The sequence below is a fragment of the Pteropus medius genome, unplaced genomic scaffold (genome assembly GCF_902729225.1).
Source record: "Pteropus medius unplaced genomic scaffold, Ma_sr-lr_union100, whole genome shotgun sequence".
NCBI classification, from domain to species: Eukaryota; Metazoa; Chordata; class Mammalia; order Chiroptera; family Pteropodidae; genus Pteropus; species Pteropus medius.
The window spans coordinates 4,267,170-4,284,501 of NW_024350927.1; the positions used below are offsets into that span (position 1 = coordinate 4,267,170).

The 17,332-nt window shown below is 42.2% G+C and overlaps 1 protein-coding gene and 1 pseudogene across 5 annotated transcripts in view; both read right to left on the reverse strand.

The window, feature by feature from the left end:
* The window catches only part of VPS13D (vacuolar protein sorting 13 homolog D), a 218,420-nt gene that overhangs the window by 140,450 nt on the left and 60,638 nt on the right, over positions 1–17,332 (reverse strand). For all 5 annotated transcript variants that reach the window (XM_039842182.1, XM_039842184.1, XM_039842183.1 and 2 more), the window contains 10 exons: positions 17,082–17,294; positions 13,697–13,962; positions 12,445–12,578; positions 10,067–10,222; positions 8,656–8,866; positions 8,111–8,185; positions 5,603–5,809; positions 4,310–4,399; positions 1,807–1,947; positions 637–759 (listed from right to left, as the gene is read on the reverse strand). In XM_039842182.1, the coding sequence (XP_039698116.1) occupies positions 637–759; positions 1,807–1,947; positions 4,310–4,399; positions 5,603–5,809; positions 8,111–8,185; positions 8,656–8,866; positions 10,067–10,222; positions 12,445–12,578; positions 13,697–13,962; positions 17,082–17,294 (1,616 nt within the window). The remainder of the gene's footprint in view (positions 1–636; positions 760–1,806; positions 1,948–4,309; positions 4,400–5,602; positions 5,810–8,110; positions 8,186–8,655; positions 8,867–10,066; positions 10,223–12,444; positions 12,579–13,696; positions 13,963–17,081; positions 17,295–17,332) is intronic.
* LOC120585943 (uncharacterized) lies at positions 2,654–2,772 on the reverse strand (annotated as a pseudogene).

Here is a 17,332-nt window from a genome sequence, read left to right on the forward strand (position 1 = left end):
GGCTTGTGGAACAACTGAGGGCCACACAGTTGGCCATCACAGTTGGCCATCGTATCTCCCCAGCTCTGTGGAAATCAGAGCTCCATGGCGAAGCATTAAATAAGGAAAGAAAACATCGTTAACAGAGAACAAACTGACTCCTCTTCCTTCAAGTGGCTGGGTATTCAACCCTTTTATATTCTAAGAATAGTACAGGGTCCCCCTTTTAATGCTTTTTTCCACATGGGATCCTGCCCTCCCTCTCTTCAAGAATATGTCCAAACTCTAAGACTGAAAAGATGTTTTTAAAAATCCAGTCAAAAAGTTCAATCAGTGGGAATGCTTTGCCGAGTAAAACACAAACTGACCAATGGCTGATCTATGTGTATGCTCGGGTGCACTGTTACCAGAATTTAGGAATTGTATATATTACAGATCTTTTCCCCCCACGAAGGTAAAATTAGCTCATATTAAAAGTTCAGTATCTTGTGCCAGAAAAATGTCTCTTGCATAGACTAAAATAGAACTACAGCAGATAGTCAGAATTTCCTATTGGTTTTCCCATAGAACATGATGGTTCTATTTGGATTTCTCCATGAAACATGGCTGTGTAGGTCAACAGCGATTTAGTCGTACATTTGTAGAGAAAAATCTTACTTTGTCCAAAGCATGGAGGATCCACTGAAGAGCCCATCCAGTCTTCTGAAGCGGAGGAATCAATCTCCTTGTCTTGCTTACAGTAATCCGCCATCCACGATTCCTTGGTGCTCACATACTGGTCTAGAAAACATTCCCCAGACATCGAGAATAGAAGTAGAAAAGCTTGAGGGTCTGAGTCAGATCGTTTCAATTCAGCGAAACAAGCTTTTCTGTAACGCCTCACTACATTCTAACGAGATGCTAGACTCTGAGAACGTCTGTACCCCCAAGAACCTCGGACTCCGCTGGAAGAAACTAACGTTAACAAAACGACTTTTACACAAAACTACAGTGTGAAAGGGGCTGAAACAAAGATATAAATGAAGTTCCATGGGAGCACAGGACAGGGGAAGACATGTTCTGCTTAGGCAGAAGTGAGGAAGCACACACCCAAGTCCACGGGAATCTTTGGGGTGAGAGGGGACCTTCCTGGGCCTTGAAGAATGAGTACAGATTACAGTTGCCCAGGGGGACTAGGGACACGGGGACATTCCAAGCAGAGAACAGCATATGCAAAGATTCTAAGACGTGAAAGTATAGGTAAGGCACATTCAGGGAACACTGAATACTTTATGATGTGACTTTTGGCACATCATATTGGGGTAGGGACATGGCAAAGAAGTCTACAAAAACAGTGAAGAGCGTGAAATCCCATGCTAACAAACAGAGTTTGGAGACAGACCACTTAGGAGACTGTTTAAAAAACCCGCCAAATCAAAGAGGCTGAAATCCAGCTGACAATTCTCCAGCCTGGTTTTACTCTTTTAAGAAGAGAAATCAGTCTGCGAATAGCCTGAGAGAAGTGAATCTAAACCCACTTCTTGGACAGATAATAAACCCCAGTGACCAAGCATGACGGAGAAGAAGTTCGTCGTGGATATTTATGTTTCCGAAGTGGTCCAAGCTCTTGTTCCATCATCGACAGCGTTAACATGGAACGCTGACTCTGGAGCAATAGGTTGGGAAGAATCATGAGGCTAGGTCAGGGTTGTTCAGGAAAGTGGCCACGATGCATAAGTGATGTCTTGTATGGCTCCAAGTATCTGCTACACCAAGATCAACAGTCTTCCAGACAAGGAACTTACGTACAGTAACATAGCAATCTTCCAAAGACAGCTTTCCACTCACCAATTAGTACTGAAGTGACATTGATATCCAAACGGGTTTTGGCCTTGGCTTCCAGCTTCAGTCGAGGAGGATGGAGACGACTAGCTGCCTGTTGTTGCCAGGATACAGAGCATGGCCATGGCTCGATAAATGGCTCCCAGCCTAAAAGAACACAGGAAATAAGACATCTGTTCAGCAGATAGCAAGAGTTTATAGGGGAACACTGTTCACAAACGTTCAGCAAGGACAAACGCTAGCTTAACAGCTTTCTATTTCCAGTTTGATTTCACATTGAAAGCACCGTCTTTAGCTATGGGTCACTCTGCAGGTGCCTGTGCTGTCTAGAGGACATGGGTAGAAAAGCACGTGTGACCCTCCCAGCCTGGTCTTGCAGAGGTGACAGGAAGAAGGGCAGAAAGAATACCCTCTTCTATTAGAGAGCAGACAGATTCTCCTGCTTATGTCAAGAATCCACTGGTTAAATAAATAGGTACACTTGGAAATTAAGTCTTTAAAATTTTTTGATTTAATGTCATATGCACAAAGGCATATAAACATATGTGTATAGTTTAAAGAATAAAGTTACTCCAAACACTCATGTACCCACTATCAGCTTAAGAACTAGAAATTTACACGTGCCATTGAAGCCCAGTGCCCTTCCCCCATCCCATTCCCCTCTTCCCACCAACCCTCTTCCACCCAACTCCCGGTGACCATTAGCCTGGACTTTTAATCTTTCCTTGCTCTTCTTTACAGCTTTACCACAGGTGTATGCATTTCTTAAGAACGTATTGATTGGTTTGTCCTGTTGGGGATCTTTACTTAACAGAATCCAACTGCATGTATTCTTTTTTTATTTTTTTTTTAATGCCTACAGCACCTGGTCTTCCTAGGCGGTCTCCCATCCAAGTACTAACCAGGCCCGACCCTGCTTAGCTTCCGAGATCAGACGGGATCGGTCGTGTTCAGGGCAGCATGGCAGTAGCGCATATATTCTTTTGCAAGATTCCGTTTTGCTCAACAACATATCTTTGCGAGTCAGTCATATTGATGACCACTGAATTATAATCCACTTACAAATGTATCATAATCTACCCATGCTACTGCTGAGACAGTCACTGGATTCCAGTTCTATTGCTATTGGGAAGAATGCCACTATAAGCCGATTTGTGCTCATCTCCTAGGATGCAGAGACAAGAGATTCTCCTGAGTGTAGACATGGAAGCAACACAGTCCTGGGTGGTTGAGAACCTTCCACTCCACTCCACTAGGCCATGTTAAAAATTACTCTCCGAAGGGGTTGTGCCAGCTTACAATTCTAATAGCAGGAATAAGAGTTCTGTGGCTCATATCTTCACCAACACTTACTAGTGTCACACTTAATTTTTGCCAGTCTGTTGGGTAAGAAAAATGGTACCTCACTGTGACACTTTTCCAGTTAACTTTTAAGTTTTCTAAATATACTCATTCGGCCATAGATCAGGTAACTTACCAATACAAATCCAACCCAATATGCAGCATGAAGTCAGGACATTAGCACTTAGTGACCTGAATTTGTTCGTACAACTTTAAAAGTAAGCAATATCTGCTCTGAGAAAATAAATGGTTCTCAGAAAAGCAGCTACCATACGCCCTGCAAGAGTTTCTCTCAATTAGCAAGACCCGGGCCATTATTCTAAAGTTAAACATCTTGAACAATTGGGATATAAGACTGTTATCTCTGGGTGAATCCAGAACAGAACGGGAAAACGTTAACTAATGTAATATGAAATGCGACATGTCCTCTAAAGCAATCGGCAGCAGGACAACAAATCTCCCACCGAAATCAAACGGCGCAGGCGGCTCAGGCCTCAGCCTCAGACCACACAACACAGCTGTTCGCTTCGTCCACAGCTACTAAAACCTCCAAAGGTGACAAAGGCACAGCTCAAGCTGCTCGGCCCTGGTGCCGGACGGGGCCGCAGTGTCGACCCCACAGGCCCACACCTCGGTCTTTCCACGCAAGAAAAGAGACCTGAAAATGCCTTGCTGTGTGTGCGGGTTTCGTGTTTCCACAGGACAGCCGGCTCTGCGCAACTGTTTCACTTCAGGGAGTACGTACGGCAGGTTAAACACCACCACGGACTCAGGATTCTTCTAACGAGACAAACGAGGCCAGTGGGGAGGGAGGAAGCTCAAAATTTAAAATGATTATGGGCATAAATCTCTCCTGAAATTTAGCTACTATTAGGGCCAGCCAAATGACCCTTCACTATTGAGCAATTTCATGTTCTAGAATGAGCCAAACTTCCAGATCAAAAAGAATTAACTATCAAAACTTTTTAAATAATAAGTTACAACATATCAGATCTGTTTTTAGAAAAATGAAAAATCTTCGTCTTTTTTGTTTATGTAGTCACTCGCTTTTAACCTTTCCCTGTCCTGCCCCACCTCCTTTCCTTCATGTAAAATTTATAGAGAAATAGGCCCAGGCAAATATTTGTGTTATTTTTTAAATCCTATCATAATATATGCTTAAACTGACCTGACAGAGCACGGTTATAATAATCTCCAGAGAGCGTGAAGTGGGCATAGCCTTCGGGGCTAGTTCTCACATGCTGAAGAAAATTCAGACCTGCAATGAAAACGAATCTTACTGCAGTGCTGGGGCGGGAACACCAAAACTTTGTTTTCTGCAGACAAATCCCATTAAAGAGATGTTAGTTACAGCCGATACTGACGATCTCATAAGAAAGCACACAAAAATGTGATATTTGGTTCATCAGAGATTTTTTTTTTTGTATACATTCTGATTTTTAAAAAACATTCCATTAAAATATTGTTTGTATTACTGAGTTTTTTTGGCACCCCTTTAAATGCTGTGACTGAGGCAAACGCCTCCCCCTGGCTACCCCCAGTCCGAGCCCTGGCACCCAGGTTTATCCAAAGCCTGTGGGAACACAAATATTGATTTCTACCTGAGTATCTAAAAGAGTATCTTAGAGGTAACAGTGACAGGGGCCGTCATGTCATCATAAATATTTGCTCGAAATTTTAAGATTGCCGTAGAAAAATAAATAACACTCTGCAGAAAAGATACTCTTGGCAACAGTCCAAACCCCAGTTGTCAGTTTTAATCCCGTGGCCCCTGGTGCCCAGAAGCACAGGGAGGAGGAAAACCTCTGCAATGTGAAAAAGGCCAAATTAAATCCTCAGAACCAAATCTTCCTTGAGAGGAGAGGCAGCGAGACCAAAACGATGGAAGGTTAAAAGTAAAGACAGCGAGATGTTCCTCTACTCTCAGAAGCCTCATCGACCATCTCCTCCAACTGTGCGACTTAGGTAAGGCCCGGCCACCCCAGTGCCTGGAGGGACAGTGCTGCACCTCCTCCTGGGCCCTATGGAGGGGACTCAGGTGAACTTTCTAAGACAGTGTTTTTTATTTTCAAAAGATATATAGGGCAGAAGCATTCTTTCCTGAGCTTATCTTCTAAATGCCTTTAATAACACCACAACCACTATAAACTTGACATACAGGAAAAGATAGACGACATGGAGGATCAGGAATTATTTAGCTAGAGCTGTAAACAACAACAGAAATTTCATCAATGACAGTTTCAATTATTCCCTATATATATGTATGGTCTGAAGGCCACATATGGCAAATAAATATACGAGTTTTTTTAAAATACAAATAATGAAAAATATGTTAAACCATGATCTAAATTTTAGCTGTGCTACGTAAAGGAGAGCACGAATAACATTTAGAAAGGCCCCAAATAATTCAAGCATCACTGAAAATCTTCAAGATGAACCCGAAAATCAGGGAAACACTCACGGGAAAAGGTGAGCTCGGCGAGAGGGACGTCGCAATCCATGCAGTCATCGATGAAGCAGATGCACACGCTCTCGGCTTTGACCTCCACGCCTGAGATGAGCTGTGCTGGCAGAGTCCCCTGGCCCTCTCGGCCGCGAGAGGCCAGAGAAAGAGACTTCAGAGGTTCAGCGTTTTTAAACAACCAACTTGCCGCCTTTTTCAATTGGCCTTCAAAGAAGTTAAAAGGTGATCAGTTCAACCAGTTCCCACAGCTACCCGAGCAACTCATAGAGAAAAGAGAGAAATAAAGGGTATGGGGGGGGGCCCTACTGGACAGCCCAAGAGAACCTTGACCCCAGATGTATTCTTAGACGTAAAAAAAGAAAAAAAGGGCATAGTAATAGGAATTCTGCTTTTAAGCAAGTAGAACAAGGCCGTCTCTGTTGCAGGCCTTCCACTCAAGTTTACTGCTCCTTTCACGTTCTGGTTCAAAACGCCTCCAGAAAGCCACCCATCCTCTACTGTGACATCTGTTGAAGGAGAGGACAGAACAGGAAAGGAGAGGATCCAAATGGGTGCCACTCGGTATTTAAGCTAAATCTTCACTACGTAGTTTTGCATATACTGATGTACAGCTTTGTAACTGTTCTCAAATGCCTTACTTTGTGCATAGTTCATCTCCTCAACCACACACGGTTCCTTAGGAACAGTCAGCAAGGAGAACTGCAAGTGTGTAACATGCAACTGTTCCATAACAGCTCCTGAACACAACCAAATTGCTAAAGCTAAGAAAAAAAAAGAGAAGAGAGGAAAGAAGAGCAATGCTACCCCCATACTGATAAATTACCGGAGGAACAGTGACAGGTGGTTAAGGGCATGGGCTCTGGAGCAAGATGGTCTGGCTTCTGACCCTGGCACTTAACCAGATGTTGGATCTTGGGCAAGTTACCTGATGTCTCTGTGCCCAACAGCACCCACTTATAGGACTGACATGAGAAGAAAACGGCTGGGTCCACGTAAAGTCTCAGAGCAGAGCCTGGCATATAACGAAGGCTCTATAAACATTACTTGCTATTGTTATCTTTATTATGGATGAAACTAAACCTCAGCTACTAAAGAAATATGAACAAAAATCCAAAAGGCTTGAATTGTGAAAAAAGAGTTAAAAAATAAGAAATGCGAACATTAAGAGGTATAAAGTTAATTAAATAAAAAGTAATAATGAGTAGGTAGAAACAGAACACAAGATAATTAGGTCTACCTTCATTTTTTCCAGGAGGAAAAAAGATGATAGTTAATGCAAACAACTATGTGGTGAGACCAGCATTTTCACACATAACTGGTCAGAGAGGAACCTGGTATAATCTTTTTAAAAGATTTGTCAATTCGAGTAAAGAGACAAAAAAATAAATCTATATCCTTTGATCCAGTATTTACAATAGTAGTTCTTTCTACCAAGGAAATACTTAAGAGATGTAGACAAAAAAGTTCATACCAACAAATGTATATTACAGAATTCTGTATATGCGAAAGAATGCAAAGCAACTAAAAAATATTTAAGTAAATTACAATATATCCTTGGGTCAATGCAAAAAAATCAATGTTTACAAATAATTTTAATGACATGGGAAGATGCTGTCGATACTGAGTATATCATAATTAAATTGTAATCATTCAATACAAGTGTATTTCAAAAGGGCTATAAAACTGTATTTGTACTATAATCTATCAATATACAAAATATTACATATATATGTGTGTGTGTGTGTGTGTGTGTGTATATACATTCACATATAGCACAGAGAGAACGTACACTCAAGTATAAAGACTGAATAAAACACGGCTTTGCTGTATCTCTCTTCTAAGAGAACGGGGAAGACAAAAGGAGGTCGGAGGCAGTGTGACACAGCAGAAAGAACACAGGCAAACCTGATTTTAAACCCATTTTAGCCCCTCACTAATAGATGACCTTCACAAGTTCACTTAACCTATCTGATCCAGTTTCCTCATCTGAAGCCCTCCAAGGGCTATGGGGATTCCACAAGAAAACACAGGCTTCGGCGCAGAGGAACTCAATCAACGGCCATGACGCTCAGTATCACCACCATTACCATGACCAGGGTAACAGTGGCTACCATCCACAAAGCACTTGATGTGTGCCAGCTCTTCTTAAGAGCTTTGCATATACTGATTTACTTATATCAAACCTCCAAAGGAAGAAGGAAGTCCTCTTACCCCCATCTTATAGATAAAGAAGCACAGAGGGATTAAGATTAAGTAAACTGCCCAAGTCATAATAAGTAGCCAGTAAGTGGCAGAGGAAGGATGTGAAGCCAGGCCGTCAGCTCCAGGGCCCAGATTCTGATGCACTAGGAAACACTGCTGCTCGTTATTAAAGACCATGGAGGGAGGGTCTTCAAAATACGCTCCAGCTCTCTAAGTCACCTTGTGGGAGGAACAAGGGAGGCAATTGAAAAGAAGTATATTATCAGGATACAGAAGAGATAATGGAACACTTATGCAAATTACCTTGACACACCAAAAGAGCTTTGCGACAGTCATCCATGCTAAAGCCCAGCTCCTGCAGTCTAGCTAGCTGTAACTCTGGAAAAAAATATCGTATATGATTTTTAAAAATAACTATGTAAGTTAATCCATAGACTAATTGAAGAGAAAAAAATTCAGACACTGGTGACCGAAACATTTCATTTCTCTAGGCAAAATGGGCTCCTAATTGAAGATTTTTATCAAGTACACTCTAAAAATTTTAGCAGTCTTTTTTATATATTGACTATGTTTTTAAAAAGCTTAAAATTAAAACAGTATTATCCACATAACTTTGGAGGAAAACTCAAAGTTTAAAACTAAACCTTAGCATTGTCCATTTAACTCTGAAATTGTAAAAGGATATATAGTAAAGGCTACAGCAGTGGTTTGGGGTGTTGTTTCTTTTTAAATTAAAAAAAAATGAGAGAGGCATACTTATGACTTAGTTATAATTAATGTTAAAAAAAAAAAAAGTTATTAGGAAGACTGGTGGGGCGAGGGAGGGGGAATTACAGTTAAACGCCTACCTAAGACAGGATCTAAGGTATGTCTTGTTCCTTCTCTGATTTCCTCTCCATCTCGAGACGCACCGGGAAGGTGACTGCTAACAGAACTGGTCTCCGAGCCCACTGCGTCCGGTGCTGCAGCATTAGCTTGCTCTGGGATGGATTTTGCGATGGCAAGAAACAGCTGAACGTCGTTGTAGGAGAGTCTGATATCCAGGGCTTGTAAATGAATCTATCGAAATTTAAAAGGTGGCAGTCTTTAAAGTTGCATTTGGTTTTACGTCCACACCTCTTAAAGGTGTAATTCCTAATTCCAGTTTGAGAAGTCCAACAGACACTACACGAAATGTCTCGTTTTGAAGACTAGGAAGAAAGATCTCGGAATTAAGCACTGATAGCCATGAGGGAAGACATCTCAGCTATGAGGTCAAATGTTCACAAAACTGCACCAAATAAAAAATACTAAGCTAGGGAAGTTAGTAAAATATTTCAGTAGGATAAGGATGACTTCCATACAAGTGTAATAAATCATTAAAGCAGGGAGTCAAAGAATGACTTGAGGGGAGACAGGATTACCTATTAGCAAAGTTTGATTAATCCATTTTGCTTTGATCTATTTAATTTTTTAAATCTCTGAAGCAAACTGACCAACAAAATGATCTCTTTTTCATTCAAACATCACCTTAAATGAGTCGAGTTCCACACTAATATTTCCTAAAATCCAGTCTTCCTCAGAGATTAGCAATATAGCCACCTCTGGGAAAAGCCATACAGACACCAACAGCAGACCGCTTTAAAACTGGGATGACTGTTCGAACGTCTGGGTTGGTGCTTTATTTACTTTCTTATTATTTTTCTTAAAAGGCTAACCACCAAAATGGCTTTCCTCTCCTTTTCGATCTCTTTTGGTTCAAATGGACTGATTAATCACTCCTCCTCTCCCAAAGAAATAAAACACCACATCCTTAAGCCTTCCTCGCCAGGCCTCACCCTCCCTTGCTTCACCTTACATCCTCCCCCCTCCCCTGCGAGCCTGCTCGCTCTAGCGAGGCTTCCTCCGTCTCGCGTTCGTCGCTGCGCCATTTCCGGCCCCGACTTCTCTGCATCCTAACACCACTGCTCTCCCTCTCTGCCTATTTATCCTGCCCTGCTCCCTTCGGACTCACCTGACCGTGAGTTCCACTCATAATCAATGTTCCTACCTACGCCGAGTTCTTTCTGTGAACTTCTGTAGAACTACAAGATTGTACCAGACAATTAAAAGGTCTTTTTATCCTCCATGAGACTGCAAGATCTTAGGATGGAGATGGTGTCATTTTTATTTTGTTTTTGCTGAAAAAACTAAAATGTTGTTGGGCCCAGCAGGGTAAGTAGTACAAGCACAGGAAGGTGTTTGAGAATATGTCGGTGTGTTATACAGATCTATTATTACCTCCAGGATGGGTGGGAAATCTTCACTGTTGAATGCATCCATCAATCCTGAACTATTCTGATAAGAAGAATTCCCCACCAGCTCCACTTGAATTTGTACTGGATCGACAATTGAAAGAGCCGTATCATGCTCATTCCCTAGTCGGCATGAAAATACCTAGAGAATGAAATGGAATATGGCAAGAATTAACATCTGATTTAGAAGGAGTCTAACCATTGGCAGAAAAAGAGACTATCTCAGAAGCCATCAGCGCCATGTTATCACAAGACCCATAACAGCTGCTGAAACAAATATTGTGAAGAGTGAGGCTGGTACTCTGACCCACTGCCAAGGGCGTGCACCGTATGAAAAGCAGTTCGGCAATATAACAAAAGGCTTAAAAATCTCACACCCTTTGATCTAACAATCCTACTTTCTAGGGACAGGCCTAAGAAAATAATGCAAAATATAGAAAAATTCACTGAATCATTATTTAAAAGTTAATAAAGAGAACTAAGGAAAGCCAAGTTTATATCGACATGTATATCTACTCAATGGAATATTCTGTAGCCATGTGGAATGTGGGAAGATAGCAACAACATAGATTATGTAAAAAAGCAGCCCAATCAAAATAATATCATGCCATAATGAAAAATGACAGATCAAATGTTATCAAATATAATGACAGATCAAAATGTCAACAGGAAACAAAGGTGATTTTCTTCTCTCCTTCCCCGATTTTATGTAATGTAGTTGTTACTTTCATAATTAAAAAGAAATGCATTAATTACCGAAGCTGGGTAATGGGTACAGAGGGGTTCATTGTATTTTTCTTTTGTGTGTTTCCTCTGTCCATGTTTGAAATGTTCTATAACAAAAAGTTTTAAAATAAATATATTTTATTTATGAGGAGAGAGAGGAGGTTAGGGAGGGCGCCCCTTCCAGGACCAACTTATTGTGCACAGTTAAGAAGAGGACGGAGGAAAGAAGCAAGCATTCATTTTGGTCCCCCTTGCTCCTCCCGCTTTTGGACATTTTCTGGTGCTATTGAAAAACACGTGACACCAAGGTCCTTTGCTACACTGACAATTAACTGATTTTGCTCTTTCTCAGTCCTCCCCAGCGACGCACGAGAAGGTTGTGCAGCCTACAGAACGAGACAGAAAGGCATTCCGGGAACCTCTGCCATGTAGTTTTCCTAAGACTCTGAAGCCGGAAAGTTTCGTTTTCCTTTTTTCTTCAGGGGCTTCTGCTACACAAAACGCAATTGTACCTAACAGTTCATTAATCAATCACCAAGGTTTCCATTCAAAGCTGGTATTGTGGTGGCTCGGGAAGCAGATGAATTGCCATTTCACGATCAACTCACATCACACCAGCATGTAAATCCTTCTTCTCAAACCAAGGTTTCTTCACGTGAGAGAAACAAATGGTCAAGAAGTGAAGTCGCTACAGGTTTTAATCAGCTATATTTGGACCAGGAAAAAAAAGAGTACCACATGCGGCTGACAGTGACAATAAGTTTTGCTCACTCAACCTCTGAACAATAGCACTGGAATGAACAGGGCATGAAAAGTTCAGTCGTAAAGGAAAAGGAAATGATGAATAACGCTGACCAAATAGTCTACTATGAGACCAGGAGGAATGTTAGCTGAGATCAGTGAATTAAGGACATCTGAGAGAGATAACAATCTGCCTCACTTCCCATCTCTCTCCACAACCCCTGGCTCACAGAGGCAAAGCAGTCTGTGTTCAGTATTGTGCCAGGTAATTGTCAGGCTGCACAGCCCTCTCTGCAGAAATTATCTCCTTCGAGAGATTAAATCAGGGCCCAGAGCACCGCTTTTAAAGATTCACTCTTTCAGGTTGTGCATGACTCCCTAGAGTTGCCCTTTTATAGATCAGATGTTCCTAAAGGAAGATACACAAAATCCTTCACACCCTCCATAAACAAGTGTCCATGACGACAAAGCCTTTGGTCTTCACAGAGACAAGCCATCAATGTGGGGAGGGGGACGCAGGGGGAAACGTGGCCCCCTCTCCCACCTTGGCACACGTGCCGAGGACGAGGACGAGCCCTGCAGAACTAGAGGACACAAGGGGCCTGGCAGGGTACTGGGACTAGGAGGGTCGCCTTGAATTTGAGGAAGGGAGGTGTAAGAGAAAGAGGCGAAGTCCCACTACACACACACGCACACACACGCACACACACACGCCCTGACACTGGAGGACTCAATTCACATACCAAAATAACCTGGTAGATTTGTAACGAAATAACGAGAAGAGAGTTGGGGTCCTCCAGTTCCACTCATTATTTCCCCTAATGAAAGTTCAAGAGGTAAGCTGCTCCTCTCTGGAGCCAAACATGTAGTATTCTGATTGATACACAGATTTCTTACCTCGATGCCAAACAAACTCCCTGAGAAGGGGCGATCGACAAATCGGGGCTTATAGGTGAGCACTGTGGTGCCTTTGAGAATAATGGCGTTGGTATCAAAGCAGGACACATCTTCCACAACCACAAACTCCGTGCCTGGAAAGGACAGCATCGTTAGCCAAGTCGAAGATAGGGAGCTGGAAAGCACCAGGATGTCGCAAACTAGGCGACACGTTTCCACCGGGGGAACATTAAATAAGGTTTGTTCTCCAGGATGTCTGTCGACATTCTCCTTCACTTTTATCCTGAGCAAATTCTCTGGACCTGGCCAGGCACGGCTGAGCCAGCAGAGCACTGCACAGGCAAAAAAGCCTGGAGTGCAGTTTCTCCCTTTATAGAGTTAATCTAGGTCTCCTAGGAGGATGAACAGATACTTAGAACTCAGGAAGTCACCCCTTCTCCAAAGGGTGACCCGCTTTAAAATCCCAGGAAGCAGATTTAGATCTGAATGTTGGTCAGCAGCACAAGATACTATATCATCTATGCAGTTATTCGATTTACAAAAAATGGAGACCCATCTGATACAAAGATTTTTAAAATTAGTACCTCCAGTTTCCTCCTCATTTGTACATGGCAAATTTATTTTGCTTTATATACTGTTTTCATCAAAAAATCATGTATGGATTGATCTTTCAAAACTCAATCCATTTAAAATGCCTGTGCTAGCTGCTTCCAAGCCATTGAATAGGATGAAGGGACTAAGACAAATATTACAATAAAGACACAAATACGTTCAGACAGATGCACTAGAAGAGTTCGCTAGTTAACAAAAACCAAAATAAATCTATTTTAAAGAAAAATATTCTTTTTGTAAACAATCCCCTCACTTATATACCTTCTAAACTGAGATTTCTCACATACTAAAATTGCCCAAATTCAGTAACGTACATCTGTTGGGGCCCTAAAGATCAAATAAAAATCGAAGTCCGACTTAACCCTGGAAGAAGACCACGGCCCAGGTGGTGCTCGAGCTGGGCAAGTGCGTTAGGCGGGCAGCGGGGAGGGTCAAGAGACCCTGCAGCCTTCGGTGCGGGCCACACAGTTCACGCCAAAACACCGAGCTCAAGAGCTTCGACGCTAGCTGGTCTAAGAGAATCCAGCGTGTCAGTGCTCATATCGAAAAACGAAAGGCAACAGAAGAGCTACCCTGCAAGGCACATGCTGAGTCTAACACGCAAACCCAGAACCGGTGACTCACACCTACACATACGCACCTGTTACATTGACCTTGACCTCCAGGTGCCTTTCAGTGGACACAGGAAGGGAAGACCGCTTGGTAAGTACTCCACTCTTCACAGTTTTGGGAACCACGGCAGATTCGCTGCTGGAGTTACGGTGGCGAGAAGGAGTAACACTGGTTTGTTTCTTACTGTCGCTGGGGGTGTGGAGAAAATCATGGACCAGCAGCAGCCAGTCAAATATGAGAAACACACGGAGATTGTTGAGAACCACTGTAAAACAGGAGGAATCCTTCGTAGATCTACAAGAAAGAAAATAAAATGGAAAGGAGAAACATAATATTTCATTAACTTACAAATGTATTACTCTTGGCAGGTGGTATTCCAGCATTTTCTAAACTAACAGCTTTGAGCATCGATAAACTCTGCACACTGGTTTACGAAAACATTCAATGAATATTTTCAAAAGTTAATCACATTTTTAAGCGAGAAGTAACATGCTATAAGAACGTAGTATAAGTATCATCCAGTTGTCCTCAGTAATGGGCATTTTGTCCCCCAGGAGACATTCAACAATGTCTGGATTGATACAACTGGGAGCTTGCTATTGGCATCTAGTACACAGAGGCCACAATGCACAGGACAGCTCTCCACCACAAGAAATTATCTGACCCAAAATGCCTATAGTGCCAAGGTTGAGAAACTGTGGTATATAGTACAGAGCACAGGCTCAGATCCCATCGCGAGTTGTATTATCTTGGATAAGTCGCCTACCTTCTCTGAGCCTACAATATTTCTCACTTATAAAATGAGAAATACTAATGCTATAAGCGATATAGCACCAGGCACAGAACAGGCATTTGATAAATGTCAGTTCCCTTCCCTACAGGTTATTTCAAGATCAACGGGGCACTCTTCCTTCGATGTCTAGAAGCACTTCCTTATAAATGGCAAATTTACACACTATAGTAGATGGTTTCTCTAGTTGGAACTGACCCGAGAGTCGGATCTTTTAGCCTGAGAAGGAAGACAAATTAGATGATATTTACTGTGCACCTAACCCCAAGTGCCCTAGACGGGGAGTTGGGGGAGGGGGGAGAGAGAATATTTGTTTTGCAGGCCACATTACCCCAAATTCTCTATTTGAGATGAAAACTCAAGGAGGATGCTCAGGCCTGGCCTCAAACCATGGGGTGGTCAGGGGCTTACCAGGCCCTACTAGTACACAGTGGGCAGAGATGGTAGGACAGGAGAAAAATGGGCTGGAGGCACCTCTGCAAGGTTTTCTGGGTTGAACTTTGTTCTGGGAGCCCAAAGCGACCCTGGGGCTCTAGATACTACACGTAACCGGCTCCCTGCCCTAAAGGGCTCCTAGTCTGGGAAAGCTGACCCATCACGAGATATCAGCAAGGCTGGCTTCCCCAGTCTCTTGGTTCTCCCAAACCTGGCTCATTGCCTCTAGCAAAGGGCACAGTGATGTATGTCTCCTTCACACAGACACAGCATTTTTCACAGAAACACTCTACCCTTTTGTAATAGAGAAAAAATGTTGCCCTCAGTAAAATTTTTCCACCCCATTTTGAACATAGATCGTCGGAGCTATGCACTAACTGGAAAGTCAAAGTGTGTCTGATCATATTTCTGGAAAATATTTCAAGCCTTTAAACACTGTGAAGTGATTTATATTTGACACACAAAATCCCAACAGAAGAGCAATTCTTCTTGAGACACAGAAAGCGTTCAAAAGTTTTAATCGAGAGAACATTTTAACCCTCTTGCTAACAATGGCACTTCTGTTAGCAAGAGCCAAGGTAAGACGTTATTATTTGACTCCAAGAAATTATATACCTTTAGTACATAAACAGAATAACGTTTCAAGGCTGCTTGTATATTAAAAACATGATAGGTGGAATGACTAGCTGACAGTTCAGCAAGCCGGATAAATAATAATAAAGTAAATCCAAAAAGAAACTGTTTCTGCAGATGGACCGAACATATGCAAGCCTCCTGTTCAAATAAACAGCATCTTCGAACAACAGAGCTGCAAAGCACAGGCGGCCTGACTGCAAGCAGCCCATCGCTAGAAACGTGGTGGGCCTGACGACCGTCAGAAAGGACATGGGCTTTGAGTTCTGTGTGACCTGAGAAGTGTTATCTAACCCCCTTCAAGCTTCTAGTTCTGCATCTTCAAAATGGGGAAGAAGTCACCCATTTTGCAGACTTGTGAGAATTAAAATAAAGGTAGGTAAAGTGCTTGGCTCATGGCAGGGCGCAATAAGAGACAATTAGCATTCCTATTACTGAGCTTTTAAAAAGTTCTTTAAAAGGTTAAATGTCTTACTTTGCTAGACTTTGTAAAGGCATATGAAGAGACCACAACCTCTCCCTAAAAAGCATCTTAACCCTAAGGAATTCACTGAACAGCACACTGAAATGTCAGGCATGTTTAAACAAATGAATACAGGAATAATCTTAATGATTTTTCTTTTTTTGCCTAACCGACTTTTACCCAGCCTTTTCACATACTGGTCTATATATTTACAACATATCTGATGACACTATGCACAAATAAGATGAAACTGACATCAGTTTCAAAGGCCTCCTCTTGGATTTGCATTGAAGGACTGCTTTAGTCGGGACCTAATTTTTCGGTTTTCAGGCCAGTGCTCACTTAGGCAGGAAGTCTCAGAGTACTGTTCATAAAATCCACACACTGCCTCAGGAATCATGGAGCCATACAGGAGGCCAGTTATCTCATTTCATTATTACCCACACCCTACGACGGAGGTATAGTTATTCTTTTCTGTTTTGTAGAAGAAGAAAACACAGCTCAAAGAGGTTAAACAACTTGTTTGGGACCCATAGCTAGAAAGTGGTAGATAGAGGTTTTGAGACCAGATCGCAAATGATTTCCAAGACATATGCACTTCCTACAGACAACATTGCCTCCCATCACACCAGGTAGAAAAACATAAACTCCTTCAAAGAAGCTAAAGCTCTTTTCACAAGAAGTGAGTCAGCAAGACTTGCACAGATAAATCTGTAATGCAAATCAAAACCACCTTCCCTTCTGTTATTTCTATAGACAAAAGGCTTCTTTTTTCCTTAAACAAGAATAATTTTCTTCCTTCCCCAAGCTGCTTTACATATTAAAAGTCTACAGACTTAACAGGCAGGTTGATTTCAAGAATCTGGCTTAAATCTAAACAACTTTTTTTTTTTTTAAGACAACAGAGACATCTTTTGGCCAAAAAATGAAACTGCAAGGTTACAGGAATAGTAAGTTAATATACAGCACATTGCACTGGTAAGCCATTATCCATCTTTTTGGTGATTTCTGGTCCTTTGATGCTCTCTAGAGCTGGCCGCAAAAGGCGGTATCTCAATGAAGAACAGCAGAGTAAGGGTCTGGACGGACTACCTGAAGTGCAGTTCGATCTGAATGGATCCCTGGGTCGTGCTGCTGTTCCTGGAGGGCTGAAAGATACAGCTGAACACGTTTGTCATGCCAGGGCTGGCCTTCTGCCCGGCGTAGCGGGTGTCAAAAGCCATCATGGAATGGGAAACCAAGTTAACGGACTTGGTCTGGTTGGAAAAGCTCTCATAGAGCAGTTTACATTTCTTGAAGTCAAATCTAAAAGGAAGAACGCAGACAGGATGTTAAACGCTTCC